General features: G+C 44.9%; 1 protein-coding gene across 2 annotated transcripts in view; it reads right to left on the minus strand.

The window, feature by feature from the left end:
* SRRM4 (serine/arginine repetitive matrix 4) overlaps window positions 1-21,823 on the minus strand; it is a 248,649-nt gene that overhangs the window by 70,501 nt on the left and 156,325 nt on the right. For both annotated transcript variants that reach the window (XM_069214474.1, XM_069214473.1), the window contains one exon: window positions 17,926-17,976. In XM_069214474.1, the coding sequence (XP_069070575.1) occupies window positions 17,926-17,976 (51 nt within the window). The remainder of the gene's footprint in view (window positions 1-17,925; window positions 17,977-21,823) is intronic.

Raw genomic sequence — 21,823 nt, forward strand, 5'->3', positions numbered from 1 at the left:
CCTAACTCAGAGGCAGAAATTAGTATAAGTAGTGGACCCCAAACCCCCAGATTTTTAGAATGCTTCTGGTTCAAGAGGAACTGCTACCAAAGAAGAGCTGAAGAGCTGGAGGAGTATTGCCCCTTTGTTGAGTGTGCTTTGCTTGGTTGGCCTGCAGTTGCTGCTTCTGCCTTAAAGAGGACAAAGACTGGACTTTGGTGTGTATCCTGCTTGTGAAGATTCTCCAAGGGCTTGGACTGAGCTTGCGCCCTGTTGGCTTCATCTGCCAGTGCCTGGGTCCTTCTGCTGAGAGTTTTGACTTGCTAATTGGTGGTCCAAATCCAGTCACTGGGCATTTAGAAGTAGAAGCTGGTAACCTGTGAGGGAAAATCCATGCACCACTGTATGCGTGTCAGAAAAATCGATGCAGTGTCTGTCCTGTGGCTGAAAATTTGACACAGCGCCTGCCTCACGGCTGGAGAATTGACGCAGCACCTGTTCTCAACGTGGACCCTTCGCACAGCGTGACAGATTTTTCCACGCACCGACCCTGGGAATCAACAACTTCAACATCACTGGACAGACCTGAGGCTCCCTGTCCGGAATTTGATGCATCCCTTCCCTGCATGGAAAGAATCAATGCATCATCTACCCGGCAGTGAAAGAATCCACTCACGGCCTCACTTGAGAGCAAGGAATCAACGCATCACTTGCTTTTCTGATGCAGGCTCGCCCATGCAGATTTATTTTTGACACATACCAGGTACTTTGTGCTAAAACAACCCATCCATTGATTTCTATGGATTAAGACTCTTTTTACTTTCAAAATTCATGTCTTTGCTTGAGTATGTTGGATTTTTGTTATTTTGGTCTTGTTTGATTCAGATAAATATTGTCTATTTTTCTAAACTAGTGTGGAGTCATTTTGTGGTGTTTTCACTGTGTGTGTGTTGGTACAAATACTTTACACATTGCCTCTGAGATAAGCCTGACTGCTTGTGCCAAGCTGCCCAGGGGGTGAGCATGGGTTATTTGAGCTGTGTATCTCCCTTACCCCGACTGGAGTGAGGGTCCCTACTTGGACAGGGTGCAAACTGACTGCCAACTAGAGACCCTAATTCTAACAGGGGCAGACAGAGAAATGCAGTAGTGAAAGTAATGAAACCTGATGGGGTCCCCTCCATGATGCTTGCTTGTATATATCTCCTTTCCTCCCCTTCCACACATCTCTCTGCCTCAGGGCATCCTTAATAGTTTAGAGACCATAACTTTTAAAATGTGTATCACTGTAAAGAAAACACGCTATTTTAGGTTTTTCATCCACCACAAAATCCTGCCTTGCAACAGATTTTTGCTTTCTCGCTCTGATGATCAAATTTCAGTATAATTCTGTACTGCTTCAGAGAACTGGTAGTCCATTGAGGGCAAATATCCAAAACATTTAATTGCTTGCTATGTATTATAGTGTTATCCCCATGTAATTCCATAGAAAACAGGTGTTTCCATTGTTGGAGTGTACGGTTTTGAAATGGCGAGCAGGATAAATGTCAAAAGGCTTCTGCTAACACTTGAAAGACATTGGGAGGAATCCTTGCAATGTGTCTAATCAAGAGCAATTGCTCGGGGTAGCATCCCAAACCACTGTTCTTTTCCTCACCCTGTGGACCCAACCAAAAAGGCAAATCAGTCTTGACCCTGCTCCTCATGGGAACAGTCCAACCTGAACTGCTAGGCCAGGTCTTCACTGAATCACAACACAAGTAACTCAGGACTGGTTTCACCCTTGTTATGGGCTCATCAACCAGATACGTCTTGGTTCCAGTGACAAAGTGAGCATGGGACCCACGTCTAGGCATACCCATGCCACTTAGCGGTACATGAAACAATAAAAAGGTGATGGGAGGAATGCTTGCACTTTGTCTAACCACTGGCAATCGCTTGGGAATATCCCAACCCATTGTTCTTTTGCCATCCATGCCACCTCACAAAAGGTGATGGGAGAAATACTTGCTATGTTTAAAAGACCTGTGCTAACCACTTTGAACAAGTTAAAAAGAAACCCAGTTGGGGTGAATAATAATAACTGTGGTTGTTTGTTTTTTTATCATTATTATCTATCTTACAGATTCCTACCCAATTCAAAATTGTTCATTTTTCTTACAGAAAATGAAAAATCTTTAGTTAGTGCTGCTGCAACTGAACTGAATGATGTAAACGAATCTCAGCCGCAGGCACTCTACCCACCTAAGCTACTTACCTTGGATAGTAACCTATAGGCTCCAAGCAAAACGCAGACTTCTGCAGAGGGCGCGTTAGTCTGTAACCTGCTGCTGTAGTAGGCACGCCAGCTATAAACCATCTTCATTGAAATTATCCAAAAAATGCAGATACAGACAGGTTTACGCATTGGTACTTTAACCTGCTAATCTGTTTTAATGGGATTGGTGGGGTGACGCCCATGTTGCACCCCGATCTCGATTAAAGGTGCATCAATCCATGGAGTTGTCTTACTGAGAATGACACTTGTTTTGTGTGTTACACACGACCTCAGCCCCTCCCCTAACTCATTGTGATGGGAGCCTGAAGGCCATTAGCCCGCAGCTTGCACAAAATGCACTGCTGCGCCATCTGCTCATCAATAAATGATGGTCTCTCTTCATACAGTGCACTAAGTACTCCATGTTCCCCACGGAGTGGGGGACTTTTTTAATGCTCAAGTCAAAGCAGTACTCTACACTCACACGTATGCACCCAGGTGATTTATGGAGCACTTGAACTTTATGACCATAAGGTTTTACTAAAACGGCTTGTTATTACACAATTTACAAAGTTAGTACTTTTATCAGCTTGAGGACGATGATAGGATGAACATGTCCATTAGAGATTCAAACAAATGAACTCGGAGATTATGTGCACCTTTTCAGCAGGTGCCTTCACCTGATGAAAAGTTTTACTCTCTTCATTTGTAATCCACTGAGCAATATTTACATTTAAAAAACTGAGCAACGCCAACCTAAAGCACATTTCGAATCAGGATAGAATCACATTGTAGGAGCTTGTGGTGGTAAGTTGTTTCTTCCTTTAGGATCTATTTCTTTATGGTGTTTGCGTCGGACAAAGGCTGCAAGCTGGAGGGGGAATATTTTTTCTTTTTTGCAGTTTTATATAGCATGATCTCAACCAGAAGATTGGAGCACTTTACATGAGCACTGGTTAAATATGGAGCCCTATTGCTAAATTCTTCCCAAGTTTAGCAGTTGAAAAAAATACAAAATGGCGCTTTTAAATAGAAAAAAACACAAGGGAAACCCTCAACAAGCAGCTCTCCCTGGCACAGCCGGTGAGCCGAGACTACAATATTCCCTGCACTTGGGATACTCAACCCATAATGCTTTGCAGGGCATTCTCTTTACAACACATTTATGCCCATAACTGAGCCTATAGTGATCCTTGGAGGATGGGACCGCCACCAAAATGTTCAGTGTGATGTTCCTTTTCTGTCCTTCTTCTGGGTCCCCACACTAGTTTGGGGGGACACCAAAATCATAACCTCTCCTACCATTCAATGCCTTTTTAAGCTCCCTCATGGCTGGAGCTTTTGCTTTACAGCTGGGAGTAGTTTGTGGTTAAAGGGCCTTGTTTCTAATAATATTCTAGTAGGCCTGAAAATGTGTACTGCACTATGCCCTCTAATGGCTGAATATTTGGTCACACTGCTATGCTCTCTGCCATTCTCTTTTTATGTGTTAATGTCCTCTATGGGCTGACTATATGGTTACATGACCATGTTTCTTCTAAATACTATTTTTATTGGGGTGCCCTCTAGGGGTTATTCTGACCATTACAGTCTAATGCCAAGTGTATGAAGGAATGCACAAACACAGTTTATCTCTGATAAATGTTTAATGTGCTGCATGGCTAAATACTTATAAGGTCCTGAAGGTGAGACCTATTGGCTATGCCAATGCTTGTTGTACAATTGCCTTGTAACTCACTACATGTATTTAACCCCACAAGACAGGGTTTACCAATCAGCTCCACTGTAGTAGAAATCAACATGCAATACAACTGTTTTCTTCAATTATGATCTTTTGAGCACTGTGAAAACCTCACTACTTGGATAAAAGTGCATGTGGAGGTCCGTATTCAGCATTAGTCCACTATATTGGTCTGGGCAGAAGCGCCCTATGAGAGCTCTGTGAATGTTACTTTATTGAGACCCTAGTGCAGTGTTTCCTAGCCTGTGGTCCAGGGACCCCTAAGGGTCCGCGAAGCCTCCTGAGTGATTGCTTTGAAAATTAAATGATATTAACTGATTAATAAAGTGTGTATAAATAAAGTGGCTAAATATGAAAATGAAATTTTTTAAACGTACTGTAAAAGTCAAGGAATTTGAAATTGAAGGCCATAAACTAAATTAGTGTCCTCAGATTGATTCGTGGGAGCAGGGCCAATGCATCAAACAGAATATAATATGGATGATGAGTGGCTTCAATTAAATTTAGAAAAGCTCCAGCCTTCCTATTAAAATTTACTTTTTTATTTATATTTATTGGAAAATATATAAAATGTGTTATCATTTGTGTATGAGTTTGACAGAATACTTGTTTCTGTATTGTTTTGGTGTTCAGATCATCGCCAATATTTAGGCTGGTGTCCCTGGCTTTCAGTAATGACCTAGTGAGGGGGGTCTCAAGATTCCAATAATGATTCAGTGGGGATCACGGGGATCCAGGAATGATAAAGTGGGGGTCCAAAATAGTCAAATGGTTGAGAACCACTGTTTAGTGCATACCACAGATGAATAAAGATGATCATTGTGAGATCCTTTTGCATTCCTCAGTAATTTGAGTTCAGGGAATTGTGTAAATCAACACAAGAGAGCATTACGGAAGCATACCATGCCTTAGGCCTGTCATGATACTGATCAAATCATGGCACAGACACTCTGATTGTCAAAGTACCGTTGCGTAGCGCAGGTCGCGATAGAGGTACATTGTGAGAGCTTTGCGGATAACATTGTATTTTTGGAGCCGTCTTAAGCCTACAGTTCAGGATATTGCACACCACCAGTGCCAGCCACAGTGACCTGCACTGTCATCACCGTTTGAAGTGCAGCCTGCACTTGATGGGAGCGAGTGGCTCCATAAGGTCCAGGCTCGACCATAACAGCTGCAGAGAATTCACTGCTCATCACTTAGCCACAGGTGTATTTCACATTGTTACAGCAGGTGCTGTGGCATCAGTGCAATCGGATCTGAGGTGGCCACTGCACCCTGATTATTGCTGTATTTATTTTATTGTTCAGCAGCCAGGGGCCACTTCCTTCTTTGCCCTAGTGTTCATGACACCACTGCTCTCAGCTACCATCACCCCAATTTTAAGCAGTTAACTTGACTACCACCTGTGATATTACTGTCGCAGAAAATAAATGTTTTACGTTATGACCTGGTGCAATATGTCACTGAAGAACACATTGCAACACTGTCATATTAAAGAGCCACTGCTCTATTGCCCATTTCCATTAAAGGGCTACTGCTCTCTGACTGCCAGGAAACAATTGTGCTTTGACGTAGTCGTGCCAGAGTCAAAGTACCCTTTGAAGATGAATGGCCAGAGAAGGTGCCCTCTAGAGTTAACATCCCTGGGAGATATTTCCCTTCAACTTTTAAGTGCCAAAGTAGCTTGTATTCACCCAATGCCTTGAACAGCCTTCCCTTCTGCCATTTGCTGCTTTATTTCCCAAGAGCAGTGAGGTCAACCTGTTAGGTAACACATCATTTTTTGGAAAGGTTCCTCTAGATCAGGGGTCTCCAACCTCTCCTGTAGGGCGAGCTAAGTCTGATTAGTGAAACTCATTGTGTGCTACTGAAGGTAAAGCCACTTGCGTAATGTTACCAGGCACGCACAGCTTAATTGACTTTAAGCCTAATGTTCATAGAGCCAGATCCTATGGCTTGAACAAGACACCTTGGCTAGGGGCCCTAAGACAGTGTTGCCATGAGTGTCAGTGTGAGTGTGGTCTTGTATGAACATGTGAGTGTATGAAGGAGATATATGTGTATGGCTGAATGAGAGTCTGTGTTGTATGCACCTTGTGGCACAGGACATACCTTTTGCCATATATGTCACTGTTATGTGTATAACACAAACAGAGAACCATTTTTTTTAGATGGAAGAAATTTAAAGTGCAGAAAAATAATCTGCAAAAATGCTTATAATCTGAAACATTTTTCTCCACCTTACATTTGCCCCACTTATAAAATGGCTATATTTTCACACATAAGTATGACATTATGCCTGCAAGCCACTGGGAGCAAGATCCCTGCTGTGTGTAAATGGGGCACTTTGAAATAGGAAAAAAATAAACTGAAGAGTTACCTTTATGCTTATATTGACTCCATAAAACGCATCATTTAAATGTTCTCTCATTTAAAATTTGCATTTACAAACAGCAGGCCTCTTGCACTAAGTGGCATGTAGACACTGTGCCATATTTATAACAGAATGATTCAGCCATTTCTTCACATTGGAGGAATTTAAAGTGAAGAAACATGCTTCATAAAATATTAAGATGTAATTGGCTTAATTTTAACGTGGAGATTAACATTAAGACCTAATGTTCCACATAATGTTTGTCCTCACTTTAAATTTCTCCAATTAAAAAAAAAAGACTGTATTTTTCAGTGATAAATATGGTACTGTGTCTACTGGCCACTGGTTGCAAGGCCTGCTGTTTATAAATGCAACACTTTAAACTGGGAGAAAATTAAAATGAAGAATTAACTTAATCATTAAGTTAACTTTTCATTTTAAATTTCCCCTATTTAAAATCATTCAGAAGCATCATTTTGTTCTCTCCTCCACTACTGAGTTGAGAAGGACTTTTATTTAAGAGCTAAATACCTGAGTGCTTCAGTTCTTCACCTCTGTGCCTGATCTTGAGTTGTAAATCTAACTCCAGCACTGCTCCTTATCAGGTCCTGCTAACTGCAGCCTGATGATAATAATGAAAAATAAACACAGCCTTCTCTTAACTTTGAAAGGAAAATATGACCCTGTGCTTATTTAAAGATTAACTCAATGCTGCTGTGCTACCCTGAAGGCATCTGTGAGCTACTAGTAGCTCATGATCAACTGGTTAGAGACCCCCGGTCTAGCTGGTGTGTCTCTGTTTACTGTGCAGGGCCAGAATCGTGTGATCTCTGTTGATTGAATTTAGCCCCTGACAAAATCTGCAGCTGAGGAATGACCTTTAAATATATAAAGATGTGACATGAGACTACGTGTTCTGGGGCACCATGGATGTCATTGACTTCCAAGAGTTTTACCAAAATTCCCCAAATTCAGCCTAGTGGATTATTCTTTCTGATATTTGCTCAAAATCTCCCTGAAAAAAAAAAAAAAAAACGTTTTCTCATTGCCTTATCCACAACCACTACCACTGCTAAAAATCATTCCCAGCGCCCGTCCTCCTATAGACTAAGGCTTATCTCCTGGCTGGGGTCTGGTGGCCCACTACAGTCTAATAGTCACAGTGCTCGAGATATTGACTTGTAAAGGATAACAAGGCTGACATGACTCTTCATTTATTACAACACATGCACTGCAAGCTAGAGAATTCTGCATGAGGTGTTTTAAACTACAGTGCTACTTTATAAAGTGTACAGTGATGATCACCATGTGCTTACAATATATGTGTATTGTTCGACAAATGTAATTATTGCTAAGCTATAGCATGGTGGCTCTCTTCTGGGAACACCACTTCTGGGAACACCACTGAAGTCCTTCGGACGATGACTATTTAGTTTTTTTTCCTCTCTCTGCATTGCTAGGTCTCAGAAGCAGCACAGGATTATATTGAACTCTGATTATCAGAAAAACAAAGCTAGACCTGTTAGGGAGGTCCACTAGGCTTGCTCTTATTTGAAATCCATCCAAACTGCAAGATCTCAATATAGGCAATAGAGGATTAATGGTCTGGAGGCAAGAAGGCAGGAGACAACACCTCTGCTGTGTTTGGGTCTGCCTTGTCCCTGGCAGGTCAGGGTTACCCCATTTCCATATAGTATGTGTGCTGATGCAGTGTACACCCAGGCCATGGGTGGCAGCAGGTGGCTTGCTGCACGCTGTCTTAGCCTCACTCTGAACTCGGTGTGGGGGAAAGCGTGAGTGGGAGAATCCCAGGATCAATTTTGTAAAGCGCAAGTGAAGTCAGGTTTGAAGTGGACTCGTTCAGAATGTGTCCAATTGTCAATGGTGTGTGGGCCTAGATGGAAAGTTCAGGATACAAGGGGCAGTTACGTATGCCTACATGTGTCAGTCACTGATGTTTAGATGACAATATTTCTTTCAGGTGGAAGAAGTGGCATGCAGGGGGAGCCCTCCTCCCCAGGACAGGGTGTATTTTCAACCACTCAACCAAAGGCAAACGGGGCTCCACACTGGCACACTCTCTAAAGAGAATGGAGAACCCCCCCCCCCCGTTCTGCCAACAATCAAATTGTAGCATCTTGTTAGTTGCTTTCATTTAGAGAATAGGGTCCCACCAGGTTGAACTGCCCACTGCGTTCTCTGGCCATGCATCTGATGCATAGATATAGATCACAGACATTACCTACAGTGGGGGAGTGCCCACTCCCCAGATGGGGTGTCTTGCCCCCTCTGCACTGCAGGGAATGTGTCACACCCCTGGAGAGAAGGTCAGAGGTTTAGTGATCAGTGAGGTAGAGAGAGATGAAGTACAGCAAGATAGAGCTTTAGAGAATGTGAGAGAGAGAGGAAGAAGAGGAAGATGATCTAAAAGTAGAGGAAAGAGGTAGAGAAAGACAAGTAGCACAGAGGGGAGTAACATGAACAGCAAGATAGAGGGTGGTAAACAGAGAAGTAGAGAGGGAAGTAAAAAGGGGTACGGTTAGGGAAGGAGAGAGAAATGATACAGCAATACTTATGTGAGAGGAGAAAGAGAGATGGGCAGAAATGTAGAGGGTGGTTAGGAAAATACAGTTAGAGGGGCAGGCGCTGAGGGCGGCAGAGGAGGAAAGAGAGGCTGAGACAGAGAAAGAGAGAGACACACCTTGAACAATGGGAGCCCTGGAAAATTGCCTACTTTGAACATGCCTTAAAATGACTCTGAGCGTCTGACTATCAAATGAACTGCCTTGGATTTCTGTTTGGTTTTGGTATTGAAAATCTTCTGCTGTCTTTTTCTCCTGGAAATCTTACTATTGACTTTGAGAGTGATCTGTAGTATTCTCTAGTTTGTTGCACATATTGTCCAATGTGCAGTATGGGAGCTTGAAGTGATTGAATAATTTCTTTACTCTGCACTTCTGCAACGATTTCCCCTTAATTAACTAGTTCATTTATGATTTGATCTGTTTCATTAGTTTTCTACTGTCAATTGTTTCAATTGCCTCTACTGTTCTTTTCTTACTCAGTTTGGGAATGTGCTAGAATATTGTTCCTACCTTTCCTATAACTGCTTTGAATTGAGGGTTCTAGAGGTTTATCAGAGGTTGTTGAAAACTGGTGCACATGGCAAATAAATGATGGAGGGGGCATGGCCAAGATGGCGACCGTGCTGGATCGCTGACCACGAAGCTCCGTGCGAGCCCTAAAAATATCCTTACTTAATTGGCAACATCCGGCCCCCATGACAGTGAAGAGGGGAGACCTTGTCCTGCTGACCCTCTGGGGGGACCCGCGGTGATAATACTACCTTGAAGAGATCACCGGCGCACAGCTGCGCACACAGACGGCAGGCAACGGGCGGACCGCATCCAGAGAGTGCGCAGCTCAGCCCGGTATGAGAGAGAGCTGCTCCGACAGGAGGTTGGGGAGAGAGTGACGACGTGACTGCTGGGCCCAGGGACACCCCTTGGCGGTCCCCCTGATATCAGGGAACACATCTGCCCGCTGCGGTCGTGTGGGCCTACAGGATGGGCTGCGGCTCACAAAGAGGTGGCCTGAGCAGTGCTGGGGCCTTTCCCGAGGGCCAGTGACGACTCCCCAGATGCCAGCAGGCAAAGTGTATCTGGGCTCGTACTGACAAGGGCTCCCACGAGGTGCGAAGGCACAGCCCAGCTGGGCCTGGAGGTGAGGTGCAGCGTTGTGGGGTCCAGGAGGAGAGAGACTGCACGCCGCCTGGGCTCCACTGACTGCCATCGGGGATCCTCCCTGGGGCCCACCTGTTAGCAACGCTGGTGCAGGACGGAAAGAGCGGTACCTGGACAATGCGACCTGACCAGGCGGTGAGTGGCAGCTGTGCAGGGCCTACAATGATGAGGACAGCGCTGGGTTGAGACCTCTGCAATGGCCATTGACATTCCCCCTCCCTCCGGAGCCAGGTGACACGCCTGCCCATGGGCCTGAAGATAAGGTAGCCGTAGCTACTGGGGGTTAGTCATTGGAGACAGAGGGACACCAGAGGAGATCCGGGCAGCTGCCTGAGGGTGCATTAGGACACCTCTGCACCTGCGATGGCCGCGACATTGTAGTTAGCATTCACAGAAGGAGATAACGGACAAGCTGAACACCCTGCTATTTCCTCGACCACCAGCACACCGTTCACTATGATGGGGAAGACTAGGGCCATCAAGACACTGTTGATGGAGGCGCCTGCAACCCGAACACCCTCCAACCATCCAGAAAAAGCTTCAAACCACCTACAGCACCTCGAAGCCACACTGGCCACACATTCCATACAACTTGACAAGGTACTGCAGGCCATATCGGACATGAAGTTCTCCTTGGAAACTCGGATTGACACAATTTCTTTAGAGGTCAACCTACTACGAGCAGATCACTGCTAGCTAACCGATTGGGTTGGCAAAGCAGAACCTACCCTTGATGCTGTGAACCGGTCAGTCCAGAAGATGAAGGATCAGCTGAAGAGAGTGGAGGCCGAGGTGTCCACGCTTCAACGCAGAGCAGAGGATGCGGAAGGATGTTCTCTTCAAAATAATATCCGCTACCTTGGCTTTCCAGAACACGAAGAAGGTCCCAGTGCAAAACTATTCCTAGAGAGCTGGCTTACTAACACAGTACTAGAAGGCAAGGTCCCGAAGTTTTTCACAATTGAACGGGCACACCATATCCCGGGGCGGCCTCCACCACCTAGTGCCCAACCACGACCATTAATAGCCCGGCTGCTTAAATACCGAGACTTGCCCCTTCAGAGGTTTCGGACCAAAGGACCTTGGAAATATGAAGACAGCATTATCACGGCCTATACAGATTTCACCATGACAGTGCAACGTCAATGTAACTCCTACACCAAGGACAAGGCACACCTACGTGAAGTGAACTTGAAATATGCTCTGCTGTTCCCGGCAAAGCTTCGTGTATCTGATAATGAACAGAACCACATTTTTCACTCTTCAGAAGATGTTTGGACATGGCTTCAAGCTAAGAACCTAGCAGGATCACAGAGTAAGAACACGGAAAGTATGCTGTGGCTCACGCCTAAGAATTGATCTCGGAAAAAGAAAGCACTCAAGTCAAAGCCAAGTAGGGATCAAATGGAAGCAGCAGAAGCGGTCAAATAAGTATCACTTTGCACTGCCAACCCATACAGACCGAGCAGACTCTGGATTCTGGCTCGGATACTGGTGGTTCATCCTCTTCCACTGTACTCGCACACCTGAGTCCACGGGTCACACCTCACTCTGCAGATGATTTATAAAGACAATGTCCTTCTTGACAGCACTCAATTAGGCACCAGGGAAGTATTTGACCAGGGGGCCCTCAGGTAGACATGGGGGTCAGTTGTTGCAAACAAACTCAGGGGTCTGCCTCAGAAGAATCCAAGAGGGCACACACTGACGCCGCAAGATATTTTCAATTGGACACGCCTCCCATTGTTGAACTTTCCAGCACGGACATGATTGAAATGCAAGTACCTGCTGCTCACTTATTACCTAGTTTGTTAAGGGGTTACATGATGTTGTTCCACACTCAGGGCTGGGGAAGGGGAGTTCTTCACGCTATCTGGATACCTTGATGGGAGTAACGGCAGAGGGGGGGGGTGGATATGATACAGGTGGGATCGGAGATGCCTAGACATGGACACATTTACCTATTCCGTATGGCCACTAACTATAATGTGCTTACATGGAAGGTCAGGGGCATAGCTACGCCAGCCAGAAGGAACAAGATTTATGCATACCTTAGGTGACAACACGTACATCGGGCCTGCTTACAGGAAACCCACCTCACCAAGCGTGAATTAGAAAAGGTGAGCAAGAGATGGGTTGGGCAAGTGTTTGGCACGGGATACTCTGTTTATGCAGAGGGGTCCTTGTCTGAATTGCTCCTGAGGTCCCTTTTGTGAAGGAAAGAATATCAATAGATACCAAGGGCCAATATGTGGCGGTTGAGGGTACTATTGATGGACGCATATTTGTACACAAGATTCAGACTTGGATAGATCTTTCCCCTGCTATCTGGTACATCGTGCATACACACCACAAAATACTTTCAGCAGTGGTCTAGGAACATGGACCTCCATGACCTTTGGCAGATGGGTCATCCGGGGGAGCGTGAATACTCCTATTATGCACCAGGACACCAGGTACACACACGCTTAGATGACCTTTTCTGTAATTCAGAGTATTGGCCGCTGATATGAACATCCGAATACCTGTGTAGAACTCTTTCAGATCAGAACCCGCTCATGGTTACTCTCCAAAGGGGAGGAACGAGACCTGCTATAACTTCCTGGCGCTTGTGCACTGAGGCCTTACAGGATGCTGTGTTGCGCACCACAATAGCCACACAGATAACCACATATATCACTGACAATACAGGCAATGGAACAACTAGAGAAAGGGAATGGAAAGCTATGAAGGTCACTATGCATGGACTCTGCATCTCTACCACATGGGGGGTACGCAGAGTGCTGACCCGCAGTGTGCTGGAGTTAGAGACACAACTCCGCGCCACAGAGCGGAAAGCAGTTGCATTGCCTCAAGCCAAATCGAGATTGGCGCCAATGTGCAGCAGATACTGGGAGGAACATCAATGGTTGAGTGACTTGGATTATAAAGTCTCGATGGTCCACCAGCATGCTGAGGGGGACAAACCTGGAAGGGTGCTGGCGTGGTTGTTGCGGACGGAGGTACCAAAAACACTGATAGGAGCTATCCGGAATCATAAAGGTGATGTCACAACTACTCAAACAGGCATCAATGACGTGTTTACTAAATATTATGAAGAGCTATATTCATCCCCTTGGGGATGCACCCTTACAACTTATACAGGAATATCTACTAAAAGGATCACTTCCCACTTTGAAACCATCACAAAGACAGGAACTGGAACAACCCCTGCAATTAGAGGAAATCAAGATAGCTACCCAACAGATGGCGTATGGTAAGACACCGGGTACTGATGGGTTCCCAGTTGAATTTTACGCCACATATAGTCATGCCCTTGCCCTGCGCCTTTTAGAAGTCTATATGGTCTATATGGAGGCCCACAGGCGAGGCACCCTCCCCGCTTCCCTCAGTGTAGCCCTAATTATTGTAGTACCTAAACCGGGAAGAGTCCCCATGGAGGTGAGTTCTCACCGACTACTTTCTATGTTAAATATAGACTATAAAATATTGAGCAAAATCCTTGCTAATAAGCTACTCCCCCTATTGCGAACTTTAATTCATGTGGACCAGAACGACTTCATACTGGATAGAGCCATACATTTCAACATCAGACGCCTATGTCATATAGTGGATGCCTTAGAAGTGGACCCCAACGTTCCAGTTGCAGTGTCCCTAGATTTTGAAAAGGCATTTGATACAATTAATTGGAGCTACTTGCTTCAAATATTACAAGATTTTGGCATGGGCCTCAATTTTCTGTGATGGATTAAAATATTATATATTAACTCCAAAGGCCAGGTTCGGCTAGGCAAATATTTATCACACTCCTTCAGTGTAGAACAAGGCACTCGACAGGGTTGCCCTTTGTCACTGGTGCTGTTTGCCCTAGCTATGGAGCCACTCGCTGCCATATTACATAAGAAATGGCCGGACTGGGGGATTAGGGTGGGAACAGCCAGGCATATTGTCTCCTTGTATGCCGACGATGTTCTTATTTACATACGGGACCAAACCTCGACACTAGCATACTTATATGATATACTTGGACGCTTTGGTGACTTAACAGGACTCAAAATTAACTGGGGTAAGTCCTGCATATTCCCATTGCGGAAGGTTGAGCAAGCCCAATGCCATCTACTACCGGTCAACCGCCTACCTTGGGCTTTACACATCTTTCGGTATCTAGGAGTGAATGTATGCCACACGGCCAAGGACCTTTTGGATGGTAACCACGGGAAAGCGCTAGCATCCATACGCCGATCCCTGCAATTCTAGGTACGTTTGCTGTTGTCGCCCACAGGGAGGGCGTTGATTGCAAAGATGTTGGTCCTCCCAAGACTATTGTATTTCTTCGAAACCATACCGGTGCTCCTGCTGACATCCTTTTTTGCCACCTCATGTTGCTTGCTGTCAACCCTCATATGGGGTCAGGCAAGGAAACGGAAGTCACTCTCAGTTCTCCAATACCCTAGCTTAGAAGGGCACTTTGGGGTCCCGGATCTTGAACTGAACTTCGCAGCAGCACAGCTCCAGTGGCCAATGAAGTGGCTGATGAAGGTGTCGGCGGAAGAAGGTAACATGGTGAAAGAGCTCCTAGGGAATATAGATCTTTTGGGATGGCTTTCTCCCCAGATAAACCAATGGGAGGAGGGAGTATACAGGTTGCCAAACAAACATGGAAGTGCTGCATACAACCAAACGAGCCCCACATCCCTATGCGCCCCAGATTCCTTTATGGAGCTTACCAACCTTAAACAAACTCCAGGAAATATATGTCTCAACACCATGGCAAGAGGCAGGTCTGTCCCAGTTTGGTGCATTGTATCACTAACTCACGATTTGGGCCCTAAGGCAATTTCAACCTTATGCACAGTGCTACAAGGGGGAAACGGCTCCCCATCTAAAAGTAGGGAGCGTTAGGAGGACTCCTTGTCCATGACACTTACATCTAAGCAATGGTGCATGGCTCTTGAGCAAGTTCAACAAGTCTCCTGCAATACACGTCTCAAATACACACAGTTTAATTATGTACACCAGACTTATCTCAGACCACATCGTCTCAGCAAAATGTTTCCTGAGACGCATCCTAAATGTCCTAGATGTAATTTACATGGTGCAACATTTATACACATGGTTTGGGAGTGTCCTCTGCTGAAACGAGCATGGAACCGGGTAATGGAGCTGATATCAGACATTGTGGAGGTCCATATTTCCGCTAATCCGCTGGTTTGCCTGCTGGGAATAGTATTGCGTACTAAACATAATAAGCACTACCTGAAACTCACGGATCTAGCGACTATATTATACAAGAACCTTATCGCAATTCAGTGGAAGGCGCAACACCCCCTACAGTAAATACTTGGCTGAGAGCGACCCACAAATGGGCAGTAGCCGAGGCTGAGGCAAGACTTGTTGCCGCAGATTGTAAGGAGCCACTACTCACACTGAGGCCTGGGATGGACACATACAACATGTATCAGACAAAATAAACTTGCCTGAGATAGCTTGACACTGGTAGAGGGTTCTTCCTTGGGATGTCCACTTGATACTCAGCTTAGGTCTGAGTCGTCGAACATGATGCCAATAAGAAGTGCCGACCTAGTTTGGAAACACACAGCTACATGTCTCACGGACTGTGCACTGCCCTTCCTTGCATCCTCCCTTTCCCTTGCTCAATGGGACTCTGTACAGATGTATATCCTTTACCCTCTCTCCCCCCCTTCTCTGTCCACACCGAAGTGCATCACTGATAAGATACATTCTCTCAAATTGCTTGATCCAGATAGATGTTTATTTTTTTATTCTACTAGGTTGCAATGTTACTTAAGGATCTTATTGTTATACCGCAATTCTTTTAATTGGCAGTTCCTGGGATAAAACTGTTGAGTTGAGATTTTCTCTCCCCAGGTATACATATTGTCACTTTGATATGGTGGCCTTGAACTCATGTCCAGCATCCATCTTGATACAGACTGTACTACATGTTACTTGTGATGTCATGTCATGATACATGCAGACTATGACCTTTGTATTACCTCTCTGTATATGTATTATGATTAAAACGCCAATAAATAAATTTAAATAAAAATGATGGAGGGGGATAACGTAAACCAAGGTAGCCAGGGATTTTTAGGGATTAACAAAATACATTTCATGTTTGGTTTTCCCTAACAAACTTGTCCATGTGGTCGTTAGCGGGTATTAATATCTTTCTGATGACAAATGTTCCTTCTTCACCGAGGAACAGCAGTGATGTAATCAGACCCCGTTATGAATACTATTATTAATCAGTATAGGTTTAAAATCCCTCTGTGATCTCTTGGAAACACTCTGAACACCGGTTTTATGCAATAGTTGTATTTTGCTGCCCCCACTACGATCCTAAATAATTGTTACCTTATGTCCTCTGCCCACTCACTCTATTCAGACCTTATTCTAATCCCTATTAGCACAATGGAATGTAGAGTGCTCCATTGAAGATAATGAAGCAGCTCAAGTCCAATAATGGCTGGACCGTCTGCTCTAACATTCCAATGCTTGCCTTTCTGTTTCTCCCTGTTTAATTAAGAACACTCAACTCTCAGCCAGTGGAATGCTTCAACAACATTAGAGCTCTTCTGCCTTGGGCTATACTGGTTGTTAAAGACCTTCTTTCTCGTTATATGCCCTTGCCTCCAGCTCAGGCATGTAACTAAGGTTCACAGGCCTTAAGAACTGATACAGACCTTAGCCGTGGTCTAGAGTTATATTAAACCTACGATTACTTATGGTTGATTACCCTTACCCGGCCTCTTCAATATTGTAGTGCACCGAGATAATAGTGGACTAAGTGCTAAACTTTTCAACCAGATGCCAAGCACATGTGAGGAATGACTTTAGTTTGTTTGTTTGTCATCATTGGCAAAGCCACGTAACGAATGCCACATGAAGCTGACAAATAAAATTGGAAGGAGGGTTAGTTAAAAGAAGCAAGCATATTTTCATGGATTGGATTATGGCAAATTTCGAATAATTTGTAACAAAGAACATGGATGGGCCAAAGATGTATTTAGTAGTTGCCCCATAGCGCCTCCTAATGCTGGGATTGCACACTACTGACACCACCCCTATTGCTCATTCCTTTCCCTGACACAGTTTTCATGTCCGTATTGTTGTCCTGTGCATTATTTAATTGATCTCGCGCTAGATTTGTTCAGCAGCACTTTAAAGACACCATCATATACATTGTACTGTGCCACTTGTTCAACATAAGAATTCGACATATATGCGAATATGGTTATTTCAAAGCAGTTCCTTATCTGGCGGTAGTAACTTATGTAGTGCTTTCTTCCCTAATGCATTCTGGTATGTGTAGGCTCATCTGTGTAATGAGAGTGCAAGCTTAGCCCAAAGTGGTACATATCAGACAGTGAGAGGCAAACTAGTGTATTTCCAGGCCTGTAGCTGAGTTGGGGCTTGGGAGAAGCCCTATCAGGTACTAGGACCACTTAACCTTTTCTGTGGTAGTAATGCCAACTTCAAATAAAAGTGTGTACAAGTCACTCTATTTTAGCAATTGTGTTGCAGCATCCAGAGGTTCTTTCTGGAAACATGTACAACTGTCCAGCCATGTCATATTTAGTTCAATCCTGAATAGAAGCGCTTCCATAAAGTTTCAGTGCTGTAGAATGATTTCTGGTGCCGTCCTCTGGAAACCTCCTGTGCAAATAAAGAAATAAAGTATAGCGAAAGGGACAGCACTATGATTCAGCAAGCGAAATGGATGAACCCTGGTAATCTACCAAATGTGTGCTAGGCTTGTCATTATATATTCATCTGGAACTGAAAACATGGGAAATGAACTTACCGTTTTCTGTGTTTTCTTTCTTCTTTGCTTTTACTCTTTTGGCTGGAGGAACTAGAGAAGAAAAAAAAGGCCTTGAACTTATTCACAGACCATGAACTCACCAAACTCACACCCCACAAACAAGAAGCGCACATTCCATAAGTAATGGACGTTCTGACTAAGGGTATAAAGCAGTGCAGTGAAGGCACTTCAGTGAAGGACGACCTCTACACTTAAGGGAGCCCTCCGCTCACCCCAAAGGCCTTGGTTTAGCCACCCATGACAGGACTCTCAGGGCCCTCACCAGCCTTTTTTAGGGCAGCCTCCTCATTCCATGTTACGCCACTAGTTCTGAAAATGTGTACATGGGCCCTCATTAGGTTTCTGCTACAAGCAGCTTTACATGTCTGTAGGAAGACCTATTGTTTCCAATACATGGCATATACTTAGAGTGGGATTTGAATCATGTATGAACGGCTTAGTTTTCTATCTTTTGTGAATTCCATCTCACTCAAGTTACCACAATCCTAATTGTGAGACTGTAGTCCAGTCCTCATGTTTATATTCACATATCGGTGTATTGATGGCGATTCAAGCTGCATAACATATCATAACATAACAGATTGGAATATTGAAAACAGCAGCACATGCAGAAATGCTTCCAGAAACCAGCAACTTCTCCAATCACTCAATGGCTGCATCCTTGCCTTTGACTCTGTACGGTAATCAGGGGCGACTCCTCCGCAATGGTGGAGGAGCGTCGCCCCATTGGCTGAGCCACCAGATGAAAAATAAAACAATAGCATACTATTGTTTTATTTTTCATCAGCTGGCTCAGCCTTCAGTGCAGGGAGGGGTGGGACTGGGCCAAGGGAGGTGGGAGGAGGAGAGAGTGCACCTAAGTGCGCAGGTGTGTTTGGCCGGCCATCGCAGGCTGGCCAAACACACTGCGCACTTAGGTTTCTCCAGCCCAGCTGTTTTTAACAGCCCGGCTGGAGAAACTACACAGACCACAGGGCTGTCTCTGAGCGGCAGTCCGAGCCACTCAGACCAATCCTGTTGCTGCTTTCATGCTAGGTTCAGCATGCAAGGAGTGCCAGGATTGCTGGGGAGCGTGTGCTGGTGTCCCAGTGAATGCTGGAACATCACAAGAGGAGCGAGGCAGCAGGAGACGGCAGCGTGATGAGAATGGTAAGTTGTTTTTTTTAAGTTGTTTTCCCTGGTGCTCCCCTGCCCCCCTGACATTTGCGGCGGCCGCCTCTGACGGTAATGCAAAGCATTTTGGCTAGATTTGTTCTACAAGTAACTTATACATGCATTCAAACTCGACTCGTGGAAACAGACCATGAGAGCTGTGATCTTTCCGTGACACTGCTTGAAACACATAGGGGGTTATTACAACTTTGGAGGTGGTGTTAATCCGTCCCAAAAGTGTCAGTAAAGTGACGGATATACCACCAGCCGTATTACGAGTCCATTATATCCTATGGAACTCGTAATACGGCTGGTGGTATATCCGTCACTTTACCGTCACTTTTGGGACAGATTAACACCTCCTCCAAAGTTGTAATAACCCCCATAGTCCTTTGAATAATAAATACATATTTATATTTGCAGCTGCAGCATGTGCTGCTGGAATTGTTTCTCTAACAATAAAGCAAAAGCAAATTTTGGTGAAGAGCTACTTTTGAAATTGGGGTGAGAGAGAATCTGCTTTCCTGTCGGTGCCGTCTTTTGAAATGAGGCGAAAATGGAATAAGTTGAAGGTTCGGCTCATGGTTCTCTTTCATATTAAATACAGGTTGTATTAATGGTGTTTAAGTCATTTGCAAGCCCTGGTCTTTGAAGAAGCCATAGGAGAGCTGTAAAACTGAGCTGGAGAGAAGGTAAAAGCTGGGAAACCCATCCCAAGAGGATGGGTGGTCTGGGAGACGCTCAACCACAGTTGATTTATTGGGTTCCATCTGTGTAAGCTCCCTGTCTATGCACCTCCCATGTTCTGGTGCACATGTGATGGTATTACAAGTAGAGGCACTGACAGGTTGTCTTTTAACTCTCCTCGTTTGCTGAAAATATGGCACGACCAAAAACAAATACTTTCCCAAAGTAGTTGAAGATTGGAGTTAGAGTGGCAAAATGTCCTCTCCATTAATGTGTGGGGTTATTTCTTTGACTCTCCTGCAAGTTTCAGAGGAAACATCAAAACACTGGCACTTCTGGGAGGCATGCGCAGTCAAGGAAGCTTGACTAGTCACAACAGTGGCTGAAGAGTTTGTGAGAATGTGTACTGCAGGTACTGGTGGAGGTGGTGGGGGGGTGAAATGAGGTAAGAGGTGTCTATGGCTGTGGATAGGAGTGGGATGGGCCATCTAAGACTAAAGAACAGAATGAGGAGCTCTGAAGACTGGAGTAGGAAGATATGTGTGCATGGCTAGAAGTGGAAATGCAACTGCTAGCTCACCAGTAGGGAAGCCAGAGAACATGAGAAACCTATAGTACACTCTCCTTAAAATTAAACTACTAACACTAAGCATTAAAATCAAAATGGGGAGAAATAGGGATTCCCTATTTCATCCTATTTATGTTACCAATTATGTTATATCGGGCTCGGGTCTATTTCTAAAAGGGCGCTGAGGAGTGGAAGGGACCAGGAAGTCCAGAAGCGGTAAGAAGAGGCAGTGGCCCTGAATAGAAGTGGAATGGTAACCTGCAAGAAATGGATCAGCCCTTAGTCCTGAAGGGACTGTGAATAACGTGTCAGGCTACAAATGAGTGGTGGGCCTGCAGGCAGGGAAATGAGTAATTGGCCAGGAGGCCTGCAAAGTAGCAGACAGTTCACAGCCTTGCGAAGAGTCATAGAACTGAAAGGGTGGCGTCACCCTGAGTGCAGGAGAGGAGAGTGATTTGATTGTTAGAAGCAAAGAAGCCTGATAGGGTATGAAATGCGCCCAGGGGAGGCTTCCTTCCGCTGAACACGTTCCTCAGCGCAGCAATAGCTTTTGGAACACCGAAGCGGCTCTGGAGATATGAAATTATAAGTGTTCTATATTAAAGGAGTGTCTCCTGAGATCATATGAGTGAAACGAATCACAGAGCATTGATTCTGTAAAAGGGGAAACATCACTGCAATCTCGTTAACATCATTATCCAAGGCTGTTGTAGATCAATTAAAAAGAAATTCCCACCCACCAACAGGTCAGCGGCAGATATAGGAGAAAATGCTAATTACTTGCCTGGCACCAGTGGTGTAACCTACAATTATGTTGTCTCAATTATGTTGTCTCCGTATAAACTTAGATATCACAGATCCCTCCTTATTGGCGTTGTCTTGCTGGCTCGCTTACATGCGGAGGTTCTGGGCTGATGTGGCAGTAGCGTAATGCAAAATGGTGGGGCTCGTCCTCAGGATGTGAGGAGAACCCCCTTCCCCTATACTCCCCTCCCCCCCCCATAACCTCATATCTCACAACTATTCATTGGTCTGGGTCTGAGTGGGGGACATCTGCAAGGGAAGAGCCCCCCCCTGTAGGGTTAGGGTCCCCTATTCTGCAGGGGCTGCAGGGCCTGTGTTATGACCTCAGATTGAGGCTCCCTGTGGAAAGGGGTCCTGCTACACCGTAGGCGCTGTAGGAGTCTGCAATAAGCCCTTGCCTGTGACTGATGAAAGGCTGTTTGGGTTAGGGACACCATTATGTATTACTTAGACTGGCTGAACAAGTCTTCTGGTCTGTCTCCAAAGGCACATTTTTTCTTTTATTAGTGTAAGAAGAAATAAGGAAAACTAAATGTTTTGTTTCGCTTTATTGATGAGAAACATTTTTTTTGTACAAGTAATGAAAACTGTCCAACACCACTACATTTTATGAATGTGGGCACATGTGATTAAGCCTAGTCAGGCATGGGATTGTCTGGTTTTGAT

Source organism: Pleurodeles waltl, chromosome 11, assembly GCF_031143425.1.
Source record: "Pleurodeles waltl isolate 20211129_DDA chromosome 11, aPleWal1.hap1.20221129, whole genome shotgun sequence".
Taxonomy (NCBI): Eukaryota; Metazoa; Chordata; class Amphibia; order Caudata; family Salamandridae; genus Pleurodeles; species Pleurodeles waltl.